The 23,912-nt window shown below is 48.9% G+C and overlaps 1 protein-coding gene across 1 annotated transcript in view; it reads left to right on the top strand.

The window, feature by feature from the left end:
* Nucleotides 1-388: 388 nt before the first annotated feature.
* The window catches only part of MCAM (melanoma cell adhesion molecule), a 44,831-nt gene continuing 21,307 nt past the window's right edge, over nt 389-23,912 (top strand). Inside the window, exons 1-2 of the mRNA XM_063139092.1 lie at nt 389-457; nt 21,474-21,604. Coding sequence (XP_062995162.1) covers nt 391-457; nt 21,474-21,604 — 198 coding nt within the window. The 5' untranslated portion in view covers nt 389-390. The remainder of the gene's footprint in view (nt 458-21,473; nt 21,605-23,912) is intronic.

Below are 23,912 nucleotides of genomic sequence, written 5' to 3'. Positions count from 1 at the left end.
CCACCGCAGCTCAAGGCAGCAACCACCCCATAATATCTGGCTAGTCCTGCACAATCGGCGGCCCACTCAAAACGACCCCTGTTGCCTTTGGGGAGAGAGCTGGATCCCAGCGGAGAGGGGCGGCGCTCGCCTCGCCTCGCCTCCGGCTGGGCGCTGGCTCCTTTCTCCTGCGGCCGACGCGTCGGCGCAGCCCTCGGGCGAGGAGGGGCCGGGCGCTCGGTGCTGCTAGCGGGTGGCCCCCTCGGAGCGGCGGCGGCGGCGCAGCCTTCTCCTTCTCCCCACCCCGCCCGCCCCACGCAACGCCCTCCCCTCGCACCTGACGTCAGCTTCTGGGCTTCTCCTCCGAAATCCTTGCCTGCATTTGGGCTCGCTGCTCTGGCACGGGGAACAATGACCGGCCGCCGGCTCGCCAGCTTCGCCCTGGGCTGCTTGGTCTTCGCCAGCTACTGCAGCGGAGGTGAGCGAGGCGCGCACAAAAGGCAGGGCGCGCGCGCGCGGGGAGGGGGGCCTTGGCTGGGCTAGGCTAGGCGGCTGGCGCTTTCGGCGGTGGGTCTGCAGCCCCCCCCCCCCAAGTGAGCGATGCGGGTCTGCAAAAAAGCCGGGCTGGGATTTTGCAGCCCTCTTTTTGATCTGGAGGGTCCGGGTGGAATGTGCGCTTGCCTGGATAGAGCATCTCAGGGTGCCTTATCAACCCGCAGGGATTTCCAAACTGGGGCGGTGGGAGTTGAAGGGAGGGGATCGGAGGGGATGGCCAGGATTGGGTCCACGCGCGTTGCGAAGGGCCGTGTGTGTGCGGGGGGGTGGGGGTGGGATCCGGCCCCGTGGAGAGGAAGGCGAGGTGTGGGCTTTGCAAACGCGCGCCCGTCTCTCTCCCTCCTTCTCCCTCTCTTCCAGCGCGCAGCGGCTTCTGCGCTTTGCAATTGCAACTGGTGGAAGAAAGAGAGGGAGGGAGAGAGAGAAGGGGGCGGGTTGCGTTGCGCTTGGGTGCGAGACGGATCCACCAGGTCTGGGTGGGGTGGGGGGGCTTCTGTGGGGGGGGGGGGAATCAGATTTCTGTTAAGAGCAAAAATATGCGGTCTCCGAAGCGCCTCCCGCTCCCCTTGCAAGCGACCCCCCCCCCTTCTCCACCCTCTCCATGTTTGACTTACTATCTGCTGCTGGAATATTTAGGTATTAAAACCGCCGTAGTTCTTCTGCGAGTGACTCTCGCTGGGAAAAGCCTCTGTGTGTGTGTGTGTGTGTGTGTGTGTGTGTGTGTGTGTGTGTGTGTTGGTGGAGAAACTGCCTGCTTTAAACACCCGTTTTAGGAAGGAGATTTCCAGAAAACGCCCCCCCCCCCCCCAATATATATATTCTCAGCCCTTGAGACGATTTTTATTTTCGATTTTGGGTGCTGGCAGGTGAGCTGGGAGGGATGGGGCGTGTCCCAGCAACTGGCAGTAATCTCGTGTTCGATGGAAGGGGACTGGGTTGAATCCAGATTTCGTCTTGTTTCGTGTAGACCTATTGAAACCAACGGGGCGAGGGAGTCATGGCTGTCTGAAGCCCCACTGATTCCAGCTCTAAACGAGTCTGGCTACAACCCCTTAAAACACCCACATTTGTGTATATGTTGAGGTCCTCTGGGTGTAGCTCATCCCCCGTCTTTGCTGTGTGCAGCACCTGGAGTACCGGGCGGATGGCGAATTCTGCAATAATAACCGTGTGGTTGAGTAGCATCGGACACTTCTGCCATGTGGCTGCTGCTGCGTCTTACTATGGCGCTGGTTATTAAACGGCAGACACGGTTCTGAAATAAAGGCCCCACTTTCCTTCCACCCATGAGTCGTAATCAGACTAAGCGCCCAGTCCCTGGGCTTTCAGCGGGATTGTTTATTGCAAATTTGGTGGCATTAGGAAGGGAATTAAACCCCTCCATCCCACCCGACTCCAGGCGGTATATGGGGAAAGGATCTGGGTGAAATAGGGATTTGGGATTGGAGGGGGAATAGCACAGTGACCTCCTTGCCCCTGAGTTCTGCAAACAGTGTTGCCATATGCTTGGAAGGAGGGGTGTGTGTGTTGTAGCATAGTTGCTGTGGAAGGAAGGAAGGAAGGAAGGCCCACCCTTCAAGAGAGGGAGAAGAGGGTGTCTCCTCTTCTCCCCCCACCTCCCCTCTGAGAAAAGGGAACGGTTGACTCGGATCAGGTTGTAGGGAAGGTTCATAGATTTTGGTGGCCGGTCAAAACGAAAAACCTGGCAGGTGGATTTGCTTTGCATCCAGCACCACCCATCCACGGAAACGAGGGCACCGGGAGGGGGGGGGGGGTTTCTGGGCACACACCACGTGCCCAGCGTCTGTCTGGGAACAGAATGCATCGTCGGAGTTGGTTGCAGGTGGTTGTCTGAGATGCTGATGACGGTGTCCAGGCTGTAAGAACTGCGGTGACACCATCTTCCCATAGTGGACACGGGAGTGGGGAGGGAGGGTGTCACACCACCAGCTTCTCTCTGGCAACTTCCTGGAGTGCAGCTCAGGGCGAGTCTCTTTCTGCCACCCTCTCCAAAGCAAAGGTCAGCCTTTCCCTTGCTACCGTTGTCTGCTCATCCACAGGAGATGGTAATAGGTATCTCAAAAACGTGGTTGCTTCATGCCACGCGACGTGGATAAAAGCAGGCATTCACACAGCGCATAGTTAAATTATGGATTTCGCTTCCACGAGATGTGATGGCCACCATTATTATTATTATTATTATTATTTATTTATTTATATAGCACCATCAATGTACATGGTGCTGTACAAAGTAAAACAGTAAATAGCGAGACCCTGCCGCATAGGCTGACATTCTAATAAAACCATAATAAAACAATAAGGAGGGGAAGAGAAAGCAAACAGGCACAGGGTAGGGTAAACAGGCACTGGGTAGGGTAAAATTAACAGTATAAAGTCAGAACAAAATCAAGTTTTAAAAGCTTTAGGAAAAAGAAAAGTTTTTAGCTGAGCTTTAAAAGCTGCGGTTGAACTTGTAGTTCTCAAATGTTCTGGAAGAGCGCTCCAGGCGTAAGGGGCAGCTGAAGAAAATGGACGAAGCCGAGCAAGGGAAGTAGAGACCCTTGGGCAGGCGAGAAACATGGCATCAGAGGAGCGGAGAGCACGAGCGGGGCAATAGTGTGAGATGAGAGAGGAGAGATAGGAAGGAGCTAGATAGTGAAAAGCTTTGTAGGTCAACAGGAGAAGTTTATATTGGATTCTGAAGTGAATTGGAAGCCAATGAAGAGATTTCAGAAGTGGAGTTACATGGTCAGAGCGGCGAGCCAAGAAGATGATCTTAGCAGCAGAGTGGTGAACAGAAACCAACGGACTGATGTGAGAAGAAGGAAGGCCAGTGAGAAGAAGGTTGCAGTAGTCCAACCGAGAAATAACCAATGCATGAACAAGAGTCTTGGCAGAAGAGACAGACAAAAATGATCGAATCCTGGCAATATTATACAGGAAAAAACAGTTTGGATGCCGTTAAAAGGGGGTTGGATAAACTCCTGGAGGGGAAGGCTATCAATGGCTACTAGTCCTGGTGGTTCTGTGCTACCTCCAGTATACGAGACAGTAAGCCTATATACACCAGTTGCTGGGGAACATGGGTGGGAGGGTGCAGTTGCACCCATCTCCTGCTTGTGGGTCGCTGGTCGGCAGCTGTTTGGCTACTGTGTGAGCAGAGTGCTGGATTAGATGGACCCTGGGCCTGATCCAGCATCAGGGCAATTCTTGTGTTTTTCACCAGAGGATTTCAGAGCTCGACGTGGCCCTGAAGATCATCTAGTAGAACTCGCTGCTCAGGGCAGGATCTGCAACGCAGGATGCAGCTACAACATGCCTGGCAGGTGGCCCATCCAGCCGCTGCTTGAATGCCTCCAGTGTAGGAAAACCTCCCACCTCCCGAGGCAGATTCTGTTCACTGCTGAATTGCTCTCACTTCAGACCTTCCTCTGAGTCTTTGTCCTCTGAACCCTGTTTCTGCGCAATGTCCAACCTGCCATTCTAGTCCTGCCCTTATAATGTGTTTTTTCCCCCTTTGTTCGCAGAGCTGCCTCCTGTTACGTGTTCTTAAAGGTTGGTTGTCGTTTTGGTAAAAGGCGCAGCAAAACTTTTGCGCATAAAGGGTCACGCATTTTTATTGGTTTATTTATTACTCGTTAAAATATTTATAACCTGCCTTTTGTGCCAAAGCACTCCAGGGTAAGGCTCAACATAAAAATGAGATGTGTATTAAAAACATTAAAACGTTTTTTAAAAAACAAAAACTCCAAAAACAGTGGTAAAATTACGGTAGGGTCAGTAGCAAATAAATAAATAAAAATCATCAACAACAAAACCTACTGAGTCCCAGTATAGCAGTTCAGGGGGGGTCATCAAACCCCATTGGAATCAAATGATCTTGGCTTGCTGTTCAAAAGCCAGCAGCAAACATGGAATCTACTCCCTTCTCTGACCCTTCCCAGAGAATACTGAAGCTGCAGTGCCACCACGGAAAAGACTCTGTTCTGGGTAAATGCCCCTCCCCTGTACTTCCAACACTAGGGGCCTGAAGGAGGGTGTTGAAAGAAACTTTTGCAGTATGCCCTTAGCAGTTTCTGCAGCTGAAACTCTCCCCACGGCCTGAGTTCGATCCCAGCGGAAGCTGGTTTCAGGCAGCCGGCTTGGGTCGACTCAGCCTCCCATCCTCCCGAGGTCGGTAAAATGAGTACCCAGTTAGCTGGGGGAAAGGTAATAGCGGCCGGGGAAGGCAACGGCAAACCACCCCGCTATAAGGCCTGCCAAGAAAACGTCAGCGAAAGCTGGCGTCCCTCCAAGAGTCAGTAATGACTCAGTGCTTGCACGAGTGGTTCCTTTCCTTTCCTACACATTGTGTGGAACGCTGGACTTGTACCCCTTCCTGCAAATGGATCAACACGTTTTTCAAAAGCTTGCTTCACCAGGACTAGAAACTTGTGGCTGAGGCTTGGAGACTGCTACCACAGCTCGGTGGTAGCATCTGTGCTTTTCATCCGCTTTGTCCAACCTTGCCCCTTCCAGATGTGTTGGACGGTAACTCCCATCATTCCGTTGGTCATGCTGGCTGGGAATGTTTAGGTGTTGCCGTCCATCACATCTGGAAGACGCAAAGTGGTGGAGGCTGTTTTGCAAGCAGAAAGGCCCAGATCCAGTCCCCAGTACTTCCAGTTTAAGAAGGAACAGGTAACGGGATGGGAAAGGGATTCTCTCCGCCTGAAACTTTGGAGTGCTACTGTCAGTCAGAAAAAAACAGTACTGGGCTAGTGGTAAGGGCCCACTGACAAAAGCCCCATGAAGTTGCCCCTTCTCTTCCCCATTGCAACCTGCTTGCTCAGCTTCCTCTCGCTCTGACCTAGACAAGGAGGAGCAAGAATTGCCACGGCCTACTCTCTCACTGGCTCTCCAGCCAGCAAGTGGTAGCCATGATGAGAGAGAGGAGGAGGAGGAGGAGGAATAATGGCAGCTGGTGACACTGGTGGTGAGAAGGTAGGTTCACTGAGGGAGGGGGGCCAGGGAGGGTGTCTTACCCAAGGCCCCAAAAATCTGGCCCCTGGCTCTGGATGGACCAGTGGTCTTGCTTCTGCTCTCTATAAGGCCGCCTCGATGGCGTAGAAATTTAAAGGCCATAAAAACGGGCTTCCTGTTACAGTCCTGTTGCGGAGAAGCGTTGGTGCGGGAGCGCCTTTCGGCATCTTCCGTGGCAGCATCTGTAAGATTGGTTCAGCCGTTATCCTTAGGGCTGGGTTATATCGTGAGTTGAGGGACCTCTGTCCAAAGGCAGATATCTTATCCTCTGCAGGAGGTTTTGGTGACTGGCCTGCTTAATCTCCCACTGCACCGACTTCCTTGCCTTCAAGGTGGGGAAGTCGTCTGATTCCAGTGGTGCTTGGGATGCCCAGCGTTCTAGGTTCAATTTGGGGCATCTCCCATAGCAGGGCTGGGGAAAACCTCTCTGCTTGAGTCCCTGGAGTGCCGCTGCTAGTTCGAGAGACCGGAAGGGCCAACGGTCTGACTTCATACAAGTCCATTTCCAGCATCCACACAGACTAATACAGCAAACCGCCCTTGGGCCGTGGGGTCACTCAGCGTGCTTCTGGACAAGTTTCGATCGAAACGATGTCTTCTAAATTCCTCTCCCGCCCCACCTTAAAAACAAGTGTGCCTGTGTGTGATGCACCTTGAGAGTAGCAGAAGAATAACATTTGCAACCGGGAAGAATGTGCAGTTGGTGTCCCATGTGGCACATGAACTCTCATTTAGCTGAGCCATAAAAATATCCACAAAGAGAGGCTCTGGTTTTTTGGACTCCTGCCTGGAATTCCACTCACTCCCCCTCCCCGCCTTTTTTCTAATGGGAAAGGCCTGTTCAACACCTCCCATCCTGGCTGGGCATCTAGGCTTGTTTGTGAATTCGGTGTAAAGGCCGATTAGGGGGCGGGGGAAGCATTTTGGTGTATGTGTGCAGGGCTGGGCATGTTCCTAGCATCACCATTTTTAAGGAGCTGAGGGCAGCGTGCCATCTGGGACCCTTCCAGCCTTCTATATCTCCTTGGTATATCCTTGGGTTGGAGGAAGAAGCGTTTCTGGTCGGTATTCTCTTAGGTTGGCATAGCATTGTCTTAGCTGGCACAATAAATCATGGTACCTGGCATTTATAGATCGCTTTAGAATGTTCAAAGCACTTCACAGACATTGTCTTGTTACCTTTTACCACAAGGGCGCACAACTTTCGGAGGTCCGGGGGCTATTTTTGCCCTGGGCGCACACCTTTCCATGGGTCACAAACCCAAGTGGGTGCAGAAAATGAGGAAAATGGTGTCTGGAGCTGCTAAGGCACACCCCAAAGGTCAAAATTAGCTTGTTGGTAAAAGTTTACAACAACCCTGTAAGGTAGACCACCTTTAGCCTCATATTGTAGAAGGGGCTATGGCTGAGATAATGGCTAATTGAGTCAGGATTTGAACTCGTTGCTCAAAGCCCACAATCCACCAGCCTCTTGCCCACTCTCTTCTTATAGCCATCTGCACTTTACATTTCTAGTGCCTCGTCTTTTGAATGCTCTGGCAAATGCGGAAATGTCTACTCATTACTCTCTGACTAACGGCTGGTTTTCTCAAGAAAGCATCTGTGTGTATCCAGATACTTTGATGGGATCCAGAGGAGGCTGACCCCATGTTCCACATCTGCTTGGATTCTTTGCATAGCTGCTATCATCCTTGGTTCTGGAAAATAAGAATTAAAACAGTGTCCTCCCTCACAGGAACGGTGTGAGAGCAAAGTAACGCTAGCGAGAGCCTGGACAAATGTCATCTCATGCCCTTAGGCTGAATAGGCATGGAAAAGTCCTTGTCCAGTACCTGCCCCTTTCTGGTCTCCAGAATCACTTCTGGCTTCTTAAAGTTCTTTAAACATGTTGCACTTTGAAACCAGTTTAACCATTGTCGTTTGAAGGAATCCTGGGAACTGGTGTTGATGCTGAGAGTTCAGAAGTACAGGTGGGGACCGGGCACAGGCCAGGACTCTTTAAGACAACCCAAGTTCGTAGCGTAAATATGACCTCATGCCCTTCAACTTGGCCAGCTTTTGTGCAAAATCATGAAAGCTAGGAACGTGCTTTTTTTTTACTTTCATGAGGAGCTGAGGAATCCAAGATTTTTGGGAGATGAAATGGTGCCCGTGGGCTGCAGTGAAAATTCTGGCTATTTGAGTTTCAACCCCCCTGGTCTTATAACCTCAAAACCGAAAGGGCGAGGTGAGGTTTGAAAGAGGGTGAGGACGAGAAAAGGCGAAAACCTTGGAGGAGGACTGCTATGTAGAACGAGGGCCAGGAATGTTAAACAGCTTAGGTTTGGGGGTGGGAAAAGGCGTGACTCTGGTATGATAGTAACTCTGCCCAGCCTCTCCCGATAATTCTCACTCACTTTTCCCAGCAAGAGAGCAATTCCATCACTCTGGATTGAGAACATATGACAGTGCCTTACCCTGAGTCAGCTCAGGCTTTCTTTTAGCTCAGGACTCTCTATTCTTTTTATTATTACATTTAGATCCCGCCTTTTTTTTCTCCTCTTACAAGGAATCCAAAGCGGCTTATGTGGTTCCTCTCCATTTTATCCTCACAACAACCCTGTGAGGTAGGTTAGGCAGAGAGTCAGCGACTTGGCCCAAAGTGACCTCGTGAGCTTCATGGCCAAGCGGGGATTTGAATCCAGACCTCCCGAGTCCAACAATCAGCCTTCCCCAACCTGGTGTCCTCCAGATGCTTTGGACTACCAATCCCATCGTTCCAGCACCTGGGCTGGCTGGGGCTGACAGGAAGCGTTTTTCCAGGATCTCAGGCCAACAGAGAGAGAGAGAGAGAGAGAGAGAGAGAGAGACAGGCTCTTAGCATTCCTCTCCTGTGAGTTTGGGGAGACCTCCTACCTCCATTTCTTTTCCTGTATGATGGACCTTTCCTATTACTAAAATGAAGACGGATGCAGCTCGTGGCAATCTTTGCAAACTGGCTGACTAACTCGTCTGCAAAGCCGGACAGGTGTTTCATGGGACAGAAATGCCCGTTGTCAATGAGACCCCTCCAAATCCCACCTTTTCTAGTAAGCCTTCGCCCCAACGCCCCAGTCTCCTTACCCTAGGGGCAGGCGACCTGACGCCCACCAGATACTTTGGACTATAACCCCCACCAGCCCCTTACCATTAGCCCTGCTATTGTGGGGGGAGTTGTAGTCCAGAACACCTGGAGGGCACCAGAGGCCTACCTGTGTTAAACTGCATAGTCTCCCCCTGTTTACCTCTGCCTCCATTTCCATCCCCAGAATTGATTTATTGCTTGTAAGCTCCTTGGAGCGGGGACCTTTCCTCGCACTTGTGTCGTGTGCGTGGATGGTGTTATATATATATATATATATATATATATATAAAAAGCCATCATACCAACCATGTGCTCAGCGATGGTGCTCTATCTTCATCCCCCCCTGCAGAACTAGCCGTCCTTAACCAGGTCTGCTGGGAGGAAGCCACAGCGTTCCCTTCTATGGAGTTTTTCCCTCCAAGTGGACTTCCCTTCTCTTTCTTTTTTTATCCCCTCCAGATGCTATTTTTCACCCCTCTGGCACGCATATTATTCTGTGCTTTTTCCCGTCCACTTGCAGCTTGCTTCTCTTCTCCCTCCCACCCCATCCTGCTTTCTTCCCTTAACAAAGCAAGTTAAAATTCCCACTTGGCCAAAGCATCCCGTCCGTCCGTTCCTTTCTGCCCCCTCTCCGTAGAGTCGGGAACTCTGTCCCCATCTCTCTCGCATGCGTCCCTCCCCTCGGATGGAGGCTTTTATCTGCCTCGGTCCTTGGCGCTGGCTCGGGGAGTGGCCAGGGCTCCATCATGCTTGGCTGGGCTGCGAGGTTCATGTCCCGACCGTTCCCAGGCAGGCTAAATATGGTTAACCGAAGCCGGGCACCGTTACCCCCCCCCCACTGCCTGCGTGTGAGTCAGGCTGCGCGCTTCTCCCATGACCCGCCGTTCTCGGTCCTGCCCGTGCAGCCTCTTTGCGCACGCTGGAGAGAGTTCTTCTGTGCATCCCGTCTGGAAATCATCTGGGAGGGGACTGGTGAGGGTGGGGGGGTTGGATCCACTTGTGAGGCTTCTCATGTTCTCGCTGCGCTTGTGCTGAACGACGTTACGGGTTGTTGTCCCGGGGTCGTTGGTTCTGTGCCAGAAGTGAGGGAAGAGTATGGATTGGCTACGTATGAGATTGGGTCGCGGGGAGAGAAAATGGGACCGCTCTTTTTCATTTCGCTTGTTTTGCTGCTTGGTAACACTGCAGGGTTTCCAGCGTTATTGAGAATATGAGAAAAGCCTTGGTGGGTTGGACTAACTGCTGCTTTCCAGCGCCACCTGTGAGCCTGGACATCTAGTCCGGCGTTTTGATTTCCACTGTAGCCAATCCCAATACCTGACGGAACGCCTCTCCCGACATGAACCCACCCGTGCACTGCGCTCAACATCTAAGGTCCTCCTCCGAGTGCCTACTCCGAGAGAAGCTTGGAGGATGGCAACAAGGGAGAGGGCCTTTTCGGTGGTGGCCCCCCAATTATGGAATGATCTCCCCGACGAGGCTCGCCTGGCACCAACATTGTTATCTTTTCGGCACCTTTCTCTTTTCCCAGGCATTTAACAGCATTTAACAACTTATGCTAAGTTTGTTTGTTTCTTAATGGACCCCAGAACTGTTGTTGTTTAAACTGGATACTGTTGTTTTATACTGTTGTTTTTATATTTTGGATGGTTTTAAATTTTGTATACTTTTTAATGTTCGCTGTTTTTAACTTTTGTAAACCGCCCAGAGAGCTTTGGCTATGGGGCGGCATATAAAATAAATAAATAAACCAGATGCCTTCAGCAAGCTCACAGGTGGAGCTAGAAAGGAACCATTCCTTTCGCTCCTCAAAAGTAGTATTCAGTGGCATAACTGCTGCTTTAACACAAAAGTTCTATTTAGCCAACATGACTAGTTAGAGCCACTGGAAGACCTCTTCCTCCAGGAATTTGGAACATAGAGACACCAAGCATTAAGATCAGTGATGCGGGTCCACCAGCATGAGCGATTAGGCTGGCAGGTACTATATAGGGCTTTCTCAGTGGTGGCCCCACAACTTTGGAATTCCCTCTGTAGGAAGATACATATGGCTTCGTCACTGCTGGCTTCCAAACCAAACCAAACCAAAAGATCCATTTATTTAAGTCAACATTTGGTGCTTTAAAATCATTAGCTGCTGTGTGCCTGTTTGCTACCCTGTGAGAGCAGTGCACCCTGAAAGGTGGGTTTAAAAACCTACATCTAAAATAAAGAAATAATGGATTTGTCTAAAAATTCTTCTTTTAAAACCATCTGAGCTAAGGTGGGCATCAGTGCACCTTGTGGCAGTGAACTCCATAAATGAATACCATCTGTCAGGGATGCTTTAGGGTGGATTCCTGCATTGAGCAGGGGGTTGGACTCGATGGCCTTGTAGGCCCCTTCCAACTCTGCTATTCTATGAGAGAAGCCCTGCCATGAATCTACTGCCAGTCCTTTTTATATGATGTCCATAACTTCAGGTCTTATGAGCGAGGGAGGACACACCGTGCGTTACGTTATTTCATCCATCTCTTTCGCATCCCTCTTTGTTATCCTTGGTTCTTGCTAAACCTCAAAGGGATTCAGCCCTGAAAATTAGGCACAAGTCTCTCTCGGCAGGCCCTGCACTCCCTCAATTTCTTCAAGCCTCTGGTCTGCAAATCTGTAAAACAGAAACAGTGCTTATTTACCGATAACCTAGTAGTCAGATTAAGCTTTGTGCGTGTCTATTTCCTACTTGATCTCTGTGGTTTTTCAGCACAAAGTTAAAGTTAGCGTTTATTTATGTATTTCAAGTATTTTTATCCCGCTCCTCAAACAAAGAGGGTCCCAGAACAAGACAGTCCCTGCCTGTGGGCTTATAGTCTAAAAAGACACGACACACAAGGAAAAAGAGAGGGGAGGGAAGAGGGGGAAAAAATGAAAGTCTTTCAGCGAGGCGGAATAGAATGGGCCCACGTGCCCTTCTCTCTCACAGACTGCGGGTGATGACAGCTGGAGGAGGAGGAGCCTTCAGCAATTAAACGTTGCACTTTAAAGAGAAGAAAAATAAATCTTTTTCTTTTGCTGAAATTTTACAATAAAAAATAAATTTTAAAAAACCTTCAAGGCAAGGTTGAGGTTTCCTTTTTGCAGGAGTGCTTATAAAGCAGACATAGGTACATGCATGTACCAGCAGCTCAGTTTCCCAGTTCCTGGAGGCCAGAAAGCATCTTTCGCCAGTCCGGGTTCACCTGCCAAAGAAATTTCAGCAGCGAAAGGCCTGTTTGCGATGTCTGTGGGGCTCCAGGACTTGTCACCTGGCGATGTCCAGGCTGGAAACGCCGAACAGATGGGGCCCAGAGTGGGGCAGCGAGTAAAGCCGGAAAGAACGGGAAGCTGAGGGTTCCAGATTGTCCCCGTTCCAAACCTGGCTCATCGCCCTTCTCCAAAGACCCTCTCCAGATCTTGCGTTAACAAGGACTTTATTCTGCTGGTTGTATTTCCACCAGGGCCTCTTTAATCCACCTTCTTTCGCTCTCCTTGCAGCTGCTTCCCAGGAAAAAAACACGATGCCTTTACCCCATGCTACCATTTTCTATCCATACACCACTTAAAGTGCAATCCTTTTTTTCTGTCTAAACATAAATTGGACTTTTTTTTCTCTTCTGTCTAAACCTATACGTTGGATTACACCTTTATTAAACGTACGTAGGATTGCACCTAACCTGCCGTACGGATAGGTGCGCTCAGGGCCGGTGCCAAACTATTTTGCACCCTAGGCAAGGCAAGCTACTTGCCCACCCACCCGCCCACCCAAATAATTGCCAGCTTCGATTCAGCTGTTGAAGAAGAGTTTCTGAACTGTTCTACTTTCCTTTTTGTAAGTTTTTTGTTAAAACAGCTAATTTGTATGAAACTGTGACTCTTAAAGGCAGTACTGCACCCCTCTGACGTCTGCACCCTAGGTGGCTGTCTAGTTGGCCTAATGGTAGCGCCAGCCCTGGGTGAGCTAGAAATTTGGAGTGAATTCATTCCTTGACACAGCATTTTGATTCCCCCCACCTCCCAGAATTTGGAAAATCTTGGCCCCTAGACCCACAGAAACAGTCAGTTGGAGGCCACCGCCAGTATCATAGAACCATAGAATAGTAGAGTTGGAAGGAGCCTATAAGGCCGTCAAGTCCAACCCCCGGGTCAATGCAGGAATCCATCCTAAAGCATCCCTGACAGATGCTTGTCCAGCTGCCTCTTGAAGGCCTCTAGTGTGGGAGAGCCCACAACCTCCCTAGGTCATGGGTTCCATTGTCGTACTGCTCTAACAGTCCGGAAGTTTTTCCTGATGTCCAGCCAGGAGGAGGAACGAGATCCAGCAGTCAAGATGGCTTCGCTCCTTCTCCTCCTCTGCCACCTCATCTTTCTCCTTCTTCCTTTTGCACATGCACACACACACACACTGCAGAAGAGGAAGCGATTCTCAGAGGGGCAGTCAGGAGAGCAAGAGTGAGCCTGAAACCCGCCTGGTGCTGAAGGCCGGGGGTTGCCCACCACCGCCTCAGGCGTAGGACTTGTGCGTTAGGCCTGCGGCTTCTCTTGCGCCTTCAGAGGCCTGCTGTACTTGCTGTCCAGTCCTAATGTTGTTCTGTGCCTGATTGGTTTAACTGCTTTTGACAAAATCCCTTTAAAGCAATTAAAATATGAGCTACCAGTTCCTGATTTTTCTCCCTCTGATGTCGTATTGTATTTCTGGGCTGCTGTTTCTTTCTTCCTGTTTCGGCTTCATTCAATTACATAAAAGCTAATGAGTATTAAGGAGTCCTTTTCTGGGGCTGTAAAAGTCTGCATGCCTGGACTTTGTGGAAGCAGAGGCTCTTGAACTATGGGGTCATGCAGCTAATGGTGGATTCCCGTAAAGGCCTCGGTGTGGCCGTTGCTCAGTCTTTTCCTGCACCCAAATCCGAGATTGGCACTAAAGCAGGATCTTTGCCAATTATGCCCGAACATAGATCTGAAGATGGTGTTCACTTGGCACTGGTTAGGAGTAGAATGCGGGATGGAGACCCATAATTCTCAGTCTGTTTCACAGTCCATCCTGCCCTCCACATCTACGGCTGTCTAGGTGCTGCGGTTCCACACTCCTTCCCCAGACTGCCCCGCTGGGAGCCCCTTCCTCTGTGCAAGAGACAGAGAAGGGGCGGAATGCCACAGTGCGAGAAAGAACGAGGGCTGTCCTGCCATGCCTCAAACCCTGCTCATCAATGGACCAGGTTACAACCCCCAATGGACTTTTCCTGTGGGTCAGTGTCCCTTCGTAGGATGTCTTTGTGAGGTTGAGGGGAATAGGGGACCTTCGTTACAAACCTGAGCTCCTTGGAGGGAAGGGTGAGAATCAAGATGCAATAAACAAATGAAATGGGGGGGGGGGGAAATCAGACTGGAAGAGATCACAGACGTGCTCAGAAATCGCATTAAAAAGTAGAAGTAGTTCGCAAAAGAAGGAGAAAGAGAGAGAGGATAATTGGCAAAAGGTGTCGCGAATGGTTTCGACTTGTTGTCCATTGCTGGCAACTGGATCGCATCCTCGCTTCTGTTTAGGACCCTGGAAATCGGAGTTCTGAATTGTGCACAGATCCCAAACTAGCAGATTTGCGGGCCTGCAGCTCCTTCGCACTCACATTTCGCCTTCATGCAAGTAACAGCGGTACAGGGCCGCCACCGCCGCCGCTAGAGAATAAAAGACGGAGCTAGTTCGACAAATATGGTAATGCTAACCTTGTGTATTATTCTCAAAAGTGGAATCAGTGGCGGGTTCTGGAGAGACTTCTTATTACTGCATTCTGGAGATGTGTCAAACATCCTGGTTCCTGACTGCAAATCAAGAACGTCTGGGGAGGGAGCAGAGAGAAACGAGGGTCTCCTTCTGAATGGCTGTGCTCCTGATAAGTAGTGTTTTAAAGCATTGTTCCAAAACATTGCAGTCCCCAGGACATAGCAACCGGCTCTTCCTTCCACATGCCCATAGGACGTGCCGTGGATGCAACTTACTTCGGACGTTTGCTGCCCCCAGATGTCTTGTCTGTGAAACTTTTATGTGACAGGTTAATTGGACAGGGTAGCCCTGGGTCCTGTGGGAACCACGGCGGCCTTCATTGCAGCGGGAGCGTGTCACTATTGAGGTCATCCGTGATGGCTCTCTTCTCCGTTCCCCGCCCCCCGTTCGTTGAGGCAGAGCTCGGTGGGCGTTTGGAAACGGGAGAGATTTTCAGGGAGAATGGGGGCTCTGTTCCCGGCCAGTCTTTTCCGTGTCCTTTGCCCCAGCTCGGAAAATTCCCCAGGGCTCCTCCAGGCCTTCTGTGGCTTCAATAAGGCCATTGTGTTAGTGGGCTCCCCCCTGCCTTCCTGAAAAGAGGGAGGGGGACGGACCCCTCTGAACTCTGCTTCAGGACGAAAGCCTGCCAGGGCAAACTTGCGGGCCCGAAGTAGCTGGATCCTTCTTCTAAAGGAGAATGAAGCCGGCTTCGCCGTGTTTCCAAATCAGAAACGCATTTGGGGCAACGACCCTTTTCTGCGTTCATCCTTCCTTGCTTTTCTGGTCTGGCCAGCTTTGCCAACTGGTCCTTCTCCCTTCCACGTGCCCCCTGACTCTTCCCTGAGAGTTTTGGCAACAGCTGCTTTGACGTGCCGGCCACAGGTCGCGTGCCAACTTCGGGGACAGAGGGCTAACAAAGGGCATGTTTTCTGAGTTGTGCGGAGTGGTGCATGCTGGGCATTCCTGTGCCATGAGCTCACAACACAAGCAGGAGACCATCAGTGCCAACGGGAGTGCATGGATGAGGAGGCCTTACTGCTTCTGACACTGGAGGTGGTGCAGAGCCATCAGGACTCGTAGCCATTTTGAATCCCTGGAAAGACTTGGGAAAGTAGTTCTTGGAAGTCTTGGGAATCTGCCCGATCCTGCAAATCGGGAAAGGGAGAGCATGCTGCCCTTCAGATATTGTTGGACTGCAACTCCCATCCGCCGTAGCCAGTGACAAGAGATGACGGAAGCCTCAACAATACTGCGAGGACCCTATTTTCCCATCTTTGCTGTAATACCTGATTTTTGTGAGCCTTCAAGATTCAGTGACCTTGTTGTTACAGGAGTAACTTTGCTGTGATGGAGGTTATAATGGTCTTGAGGCTAAAAGTGGTGGATATTGATCACGTTTTACAGTAATAGGGCTGCAGGATTCGCTCAACAAGAAAGAGAGAGGGAGACATCATTCCTTCCCTGATGACCCCTTTCCCCCAAGTTGTAGTGCATTAAGGCTTCCTCCTAGCAGCCCTGGGCTCCAGGTTTCCTCTGTGGCTTGGTTGTAATAGTTTCCTGCCTTTTCTAACCTTCTGCTTCTTTAGTCTGAGGAGGTGGAGATTTACAGAGCTCTTATGGGATAGTCCACAGCCCCATTCAGACAACCTAGAATGAACACAGGCCTGTATGTGTGTCAGGATCACAGGGACATGAGAAGCAGCCTTGTGCCACATCACACATTCATCCACCAGTATTTGTCCGCTCTGTCAGCGACTAGGTTTTCCCACCTGCTACCTGATGGCTTTTCTTCTGCATGCACCACTGAGTTAGGGGCCCTCCCCGGTGGCCCCACACCTGATCCTCACCTGTTCATCGTAACTTCTGAACTTGACGCATCCCTCCCTCCATGTTCATTCTACGTGGGTATGTCGTCTGAACAGAGCTTGCACATGCACGGCAGAGCTCTTGCGCAGCTGCCCCTGTTCATTCCAGTGACACCTGTGCAGATCTTCACAGCGGGGTTGCATTCTGCATGAATTAGCAAGGCGCATAGGTGGAGGAGGTGCCTGGCCCACGTTGCGTCCATTTAACAGAGCAACCTCTCCCTTGCACTGCCAACATCTGTGGCACTGACACAACGGTGGCGTCTCTCCGTCTTCACTGTTTGCTAAGCGAGTGTGTCTGTTTGCACACCGCAAAGCATGAGGCCGGTTTTTCCTGTCTCCTCTGGTTAATTGTCCTGGCACCAAAGCCCCTTGCTGTTTTTGAGTGGCGCGATGCTCCCCCATACCTGGTGGTAGTTACTACAGTTTAAGTAAATTTCTGGAATGAATAGGTTGGGGTGAGTGCTCCCCTTGGCTGAAGGAGGAAGAAGAGGCAGACGTATCCTTTCGGGTCAACTCTTCTCGAGTCGTAGATGCCTTCCAGCTGTACTTTCAAATTGAACCTTGGGGGGAAAGGGACATATGTCCTTTAGGAACACCGTCTCTGTGGATCTCTTCTCTGTTGCCTGGACTGGACAGGGCCTTCCAAGTGCCAGAGGCTTTCTCCCGCAGGTCTGGTTGCCCTGTTTTAGACACTGTGAATTGTTTTACCCTCCCCTTTTCAGCCTCCGCTCTCCTGGGCCCAATCCTAATACCAGATCGATTCTAAACCCATTACTCCTCTGGAGTCCAGCCAGAAGCTCCATTATTTGTGCTGAGCCGGGAATAAGCCAACCGCAGGCCCACCTGCGAGTTTCCGTTCATTCTTCCACGACTCCTCGGAGATATTTTGAGGGTGTATAGAAGGGTCCGGAGGAGAGGAGGGGCTGGGCTGGGCTGGGCGATGACCTGTATTGCCAGCTCAGCATGCTCACTCTCCCTCTTTCATAAATGCTATCTAATTTCATCCAAGCTATAAAGTCAGCCATGCAGTTTCTCTCTCCACCCTTGCAAAACTCAGAAGACTCGTAAGGCATGGGGGCCCGTGTTTCACAGCCTGGGTGCAGTCAGACAGCTCCGCAAAGGTTTCTCCTGCCGTCTGTGTGAGTGGCACTGGGCACCCACATAGCCTTATGAAGTGCTTAAGGGCAGCTTTTTGCTGTTCTGCCCATAAGATGTCTTTTCTGCATTTTGGGTTGTGTTCAACAGTAACACAACAGTCCCAGCTGGGAAGGTAAGCCTCTTCTTTAAAACGGTAACGATTTAAATCAAGATGCATTAGCGAATTATGCTGCCAGTGCATTTCGGTCATTTCTATCCTCGCTTTGTACCTTCAAGCCGTGCCTTCAGGTCTGGAATTAGCAGCATGATGCATCGCTTGGGAGATTTTCCGCTGATGCAGAAGGCACTTGTGGCTGATCCCATGCACTGGTTCACAACATGCAGCTCCGACCAAATAAAAATGATACTTCCTGCATGCAGTGTATGACTAACTTGGGCGATACACCGCCACAGGATGTGACCACGGACACTACATATGATTTAAAACTATTAGGCAAATTCATGTCTAATAAAGGCCTGTATGGATTGGGACCAGGCTTCCTGAAAGACCACCTTCTCCCATATGAGCCTGCACAAGTCTTAAGATCTTCAGGAGAGGCCCTTCTCTCCGTACCACCAGCATCAGAAAAGAGAAGGGTCTTTTTGGTGGCTGCTCCCAAACTGTGGAACTCCATGCTAAGGGAAGCTAGTTTGGCTTTCTTCTCTGATGTCCTTCCACCAGCAGACAAAGGCATTTTTGTTCAGGCAGGACTCTGGGTGCTGTTTCTGTTCTTGTATTGGTTTGTTTTTAATTGTGCATTTATTATATGATTGTTTTAATTTCGTTTTTATTTTAAATTTTGGTTTTTATTATTGTTAGCTGCTTTGAGTACCATTTCCTTCATAGGAAGGCAGGGTATTAGATATTAGCCATCAGAATGGAAATGCCACTTTCAGGGGCAGCATCCCTCTGTATTCCACATGGGAATGGGGTGGGGTGGGGTTCCCTCTCCCAATTTCATTCATTTATTGCATTTCTGTACCACCCAATAGACGAAACTGTTTAGGTGGTTTAATTCAAAGATTAAAAACCTTAAACATTCAATATTATACATAGTATAAAAATATGTACATCCAAACATATAAACAGTCAGCACAAACATATACACATATCTTAGCAATTTTTAAACAATCAACAATAAGAAAAAACCAGACAGGACTTGATTAAAAACCCTATCATATGTTGCCAAATGCCAGAGAGAAGAGGAAAGGCTTAACCAGGTGCCAGAAATGTAACAATGTTGGCACTAAGCGGGTCTCACCGGGGAGTTTGTTCCAGCATTGGGGGGCCACCACTGAGAAGTCTCTCTCCCTTGTTGCCACTTTCTGAGCCTCCTTTTGAGGAGGCACTTGGAGGAGGGCCTTAAATGATGAGCGTAGTGTACAAGTAGGTTCATTCCGGGAGATGTTGTTTTCATGAATTGTTTGGGGAGTGGGTTCCCAGAGCCAGAACTGTTGGGAACACAATGCAAGGCAGTCTCTGTCCTCCTCCTACCCACGTACTACCCACAGGGTCTCCGTCCCTGTTTGAGGAAGCATTGTGTCAACCGCATGGACAAACAGCGGCGTCTTTGCTCCTGGATAAAACAAAGAATATCATGGATGTAATTTGGCATTCATTTTCAAGAATGGAATGGGAAGTCTTCTAATCCCACCTGCAAAATGCACATATAATGCCACACACACCTAGGCTTTTTCTGACTGTCTGTCTGGACAACTCAAAACCCCAGCAGATGTTCAACCACGACAAAAAAAGCCATATCCCCTAGACGGAGCAAATTTGTCTGAGTCTGACATCCTACTTTTGGGGGTGCTGCTGCTGTCATCCCAGAACAATTGGGAGGTAGGAAAGCATTGGGTGAGTCAGGAGATTGGTGCGGGGGAGACGGAGTGAGGGTAATTGGAGAGGTCTGGCAGGTTTGCTTGCAGCCTGCATTGAATAAAAGCCCCCTTGTGCAAAAGGCCTAATCTCTGAATCTCCACCTGTTGTCTTGCAAACAGCATCTGGGAAGTCGCTTCAGTGGGTGCAGCCAATTTCCCCTTCTCGTGGTTGACGGAAACAGCAGCCTGTGTATGTGTGTCTTGAAGGAGGCACAGCTGCTAGCTTCTCCCCCCCCCCCAAAAAAAAGAATAATAATCCAGGGCAAAATTTTGGGTAAAGGCCAATTATGTGACTCAGTTTTGAAAGAAAGGATTTCCACCCTGCTCCGGTACGTGCCTCTAGGGAATGGAGCAAATGAGAAGATGCATTTTTGCTGGAGCAACTACTCTTCAGAATAAGAGATTGGAAGCAAGCTTTTGTGCTGTACAGAATTCTTCACATGTAGATGTCTGGAGGATGGAATATAAGGATGTTTTGGCCAAGCTAGCTAGACCTGTTGATCAAGTGGGGAGGAGAGCGCCTTCAACAGAATTGAGACGTCACCCTGAAATAGGAAGCATTTTTGTTGTAAAGGACATGTATTCTGCACATGCCCAGGGGTATAACCTTAGGGTTATAATTATGTCCTATGTTTCTTATATGCTCCAGAATGTATTTTGGAAATGAATCATAGAATCATAGAATCGCAGAGTTGGAAGGGGCCTACAAGGCCATCTAGTCCAACCCCCTGCTCAATGCAGGAATCCACCCTAAAGCATCCCTGACAGATGGTTATAAATATTGTAAATAAATATATTATTATTATTATTATTATTATTATTATTATTATTATTATTATTATTATTCACTCCATTTCACCCCATCAGCAGCAGCTTTTTGACACTTTATAAATGGGTTTCATTTCAATTTAGCTATCATGGCTTCCTACAAAGAATCCTAACGAGGATGGCCTATATCTGTCAGAAGTTTCCTAGCTCTCCTTCTCTCCCCAAATAGTTACCTAGAGATACAGGGAATGCCTATTAAATCTAGGCCACAGTTTTAAAACTGGCATAGATACAGCTTCATTTATAGCAACCTCCAGGATGGAGGCCTATGGTGCAGGCCACAACCTTCCTGTTGCCAGGCAACCACTACCACTATGGGGAATTCATCTAAAAGTTCTTGGTACTTAGAGGGGAGTGGGGAATTCTTTTTCTAATTTGTTTTAGTGGTGAGAAATGCACAGTCTTTGTGATGGAAGTTAGCTAAGCTTTGCTTTAATTAATCCCGAATAAGTGGGTGGACGTTCAGTGGTCCCTTATGGTACCAGCTTCTGATAAATTGCTACTCCCACATCTTGTTTTGGGGAAATGTCTTTTTAAGTGTGTGTGTGAGTTGCTAGAGATGCCAGTCTTCAGCTTTCAGCTCTTCTGCAAAGACTCTAAAAGTCAAATTTGTGAGGAAGATCCACCATCTTGTCTGTGGTGTGCATGCCGCACATAAACACTAAGGCACTGTGATCATTGTGCACTAATGGCATTAGTTTTGAACTAGAGCATTTTGCTGCAAGTTGTAGGACTTTTTTCTGCCTAAGCATGCATAGGATTGTACCCTGATAAACCGATTCATCATTGACTAAATCTGTATAACATTTGCACATGGATAAACAAAGATATTTGAAGCAACAGGCATATTTTCTTCACTTCTGTATGATGCACAAGGTTTGTTCTAGGAAGCATCATCTTAAAAGGTGTGTTTAAGATGGTGCTTGTATTTGCAGGTTTTATAAGCATTTGTATTAATATATACGGGAAATAAATCTGTTTTCTGATTAATCAGGAAACCTTTGATCCTGTTTAACTTTTTTTTTAATTGATTTAAACTTTATAGCCTTGTTCTGAACTGTGTTATGCATGATAACATATTATTATTACAGGTCAATTTGCATTATCCTGATGTATCTTTAACCCGAAGAACAAATGCCCGTTCTCTTTTAAATCAGTACAGGATTTTAATATACAGCTGGAACTTGTGTTCCTTCAAAGGTTCCTGCATTCTGATAGAAGAATATTCTTCACAAGGCAGGATTAGAAAGGGAGGAAGACTTTGTTCTCCATCTTCAAAAGCAGGTTGGTTGTTGCTGCATCTCAACTCTGGCTCATCTCTTTGTCTCAGGAGGAGCGGGTAGCGATGTGGACGTCACCACGCCGGACGTGGTTGAGGCGGAAGTCGGGAAGACGGCCATTATCAAGTGCGAGTTCTCCCTCCCGGAGAATGGCAACTACGCTTACGTCAACTGGTACACGGTGAGTGAAAAATGAGGGCTTGGGAAAGCTTTCAGCGTGGGAGAGCGTGGGTTTGGGGAAGTGTAGCGGCTTTGTGCTTCCATTGGGCTCAGCCAGACCTGAAAGTGTTAGAAAGCTTTTGAGTAATGCAGAACTCTTTGTCAAATTCACATCATGGTTGGCCTCTGTTACTTCTTTCTCCTGGTCCAGTCCCTTTGCACTCTTCTCATGTTTTCCCAGTGTTAGGGTGAGCATATGACAAGGAGGACAGGGCTCCTGTATCTTTAACAGTTGCATAGAAAAGGGAATTTCAGCAGGTGTCATTTGTATGCATGTTGCACCTGGTGAAATTTCCTATACATCACCATAGTTAAAGCTGCAGGAGCTATACTGAAGCTATACTGTGACCAGATTTAAAAGAGGGCAGGGCACATTCAGCTTTAACTGTGGTGGTGAAGAGGGAATTTCACCAGGTTCCCCATATATACAAATGACACCTGCTGAAATCCCCTTTGCAATACAACTGTTAAAGATACAGGAGCCCTGTCCTCCTTTTCATATGGTCACCCTACCCAGTGTGCCCAGAGCTGACTTTTCTGTGATCATTGTGAAGTCCATTTGCCTAGCTTACTTACTTATTTATTTTACAATATTTATATACCAGAATAAAACACCTTAAAATAGATTTTTAAAAGAAGCAAAATGAAAAGTTCCTCTTCAATACAACTGTTAAAGATACAGGAGCCCTGTTCTCCTTTTCATATGGTTACCCTAAAGTTAAGCAAGGCTAGGCAATTTTAAGACTCCCCCTCCCACACCCTTTGGTCCAGGAAGTAAAACACTGCCACCGTGTGACCGCTCCACGTCAATGATCCAATTTTGGGGGTTTGTTTGAATGCAGACCTAATCACATCTGTGGCTCAGTGCAAACCCTTTAACGTTATAAATATTTGTGCCTTTTGAATAAAATGTCAGAACTGGATATATTTCACTGCAAAGCTTTTGTGCTGTCTTTTCCAAAGCGGTTGTCTCAAAGTGCCACACAGAGTAAGAGTGATAAAGGCACAATTTTAACACTGCAATCCTAGGCATGTCTCCTTGGAAGTAAGTCCCATTCAGCCACAAATAACACACCTTTTCTGCAGCAGCCCCCTCCTCGTAAGTCCCATTCAATGGGGCGTAGTCTCAATTTAGCGTGTGCAGGATTAAACCCAATGGCAAGTGCATAAATCTGGTTTGTCTAGAATAGGGACAGGGCTAAACTGATCATAATGAAGTTGTAAAATAGAAGGTTTGCAGACATCCAAAGGAGGTGAAGCCATAGCTCAGTAGCAGAGCACCAGCTTGGCACGCAGAAGGTCCCAGGTTCAATCACCAGCATTTCCAAGGCAGGCTGGAAAAAAACCTGCCTGAACCCCTGGAGAGTTGCTGCCAGTCAGTGTTGACAATACTAGGCTCAATGGACCAGTGATATGACCCTTCATCTTCCTATGTTCCTAGGAGATATTTAGAAATGACACATAGGAAAGGTTTTTGTGTTTTTTTAATCTTCAGTATGTTATTTCTGAACGTTAATTCAATATGGAGAGAGAGTACAAACATACAGGAATCGCTGTGTTCTGGAAACATGCTCACTCTCTTGCTGGTTGTGGGATCCATCCCAAGGGGATACTGTTTGTGGCAGGAGGCAGCCCTGCGCGCTGTTTCCATTGGCCGGACGTTTGTGAAATCAGGAACTCACCCACCCTTCCCAGAGCGTTTTTTCAGACTTTAAAAAGAAAGAAAAGCTTTGCAAATGAATGTGCCAGGTGATCTTCTAAATCTATAAACGCACGAGCAGCTCTTCAAACAATCAGAAAGGCTGGCTTGCCCTGTTTTCGTGCACGCGTGGTCTCCCCCCTAGAAAGCAGAAGAGAAGCATTTGAAACCAAATGTATATATTTCTGATCAATGTGTCCCTTCCGTTTAGAATTCCAAAGGGGGGTGGGTGGAGTGTTCTAGCCCTGCTTACGGAAATGCTTCTCATTCACCCAAGGCCTCCCACATTTCCCCAGCAGTTAACTACCTCTGGGGCCTGTGTGCCCCTTGCCAGCCACGAGAGTTCTTTGCGACTGGAAGTGGAGCTCGTATCTTTTCTCTCCCCCCTGCGGGCTCGTGGACGCCCTCTTGCCATAGCTGTTGCTTTCCCTTCCCACCCCGCTCTTGACCCTGGGTTGGCAACAGCAGGTGGGGCAGGCAGAACCCCCACAGGAGGGTGGGGGTGGATTTGGCCCTCTCATTGCTGACCCCGCGCTCTGGCGCTGCCCTGATTGCTATCGTTCTGCCTGAT

The sequence above is a fragment of the Elgaria multicarinata genome, chromosome 12 (assembly GCF_023053635.1).
Source record: "Elgaria multicarinata webbii isolate HBS135686 ecotype San Diego chromosome 12, rElgMul1.1.pri, whole genome shotgun sequence".
NCBI lineage: Eukaryota > Metazoa > Chordata > Lepidosauria > Squamata > Anguidae > Elgaria > Elgaria multicarinata.
The sequence above is the reverse complement of the archived record's forward strand: the minus strand, read 5'-3'. Positions and strand labels throughout refer to the sequence as shown.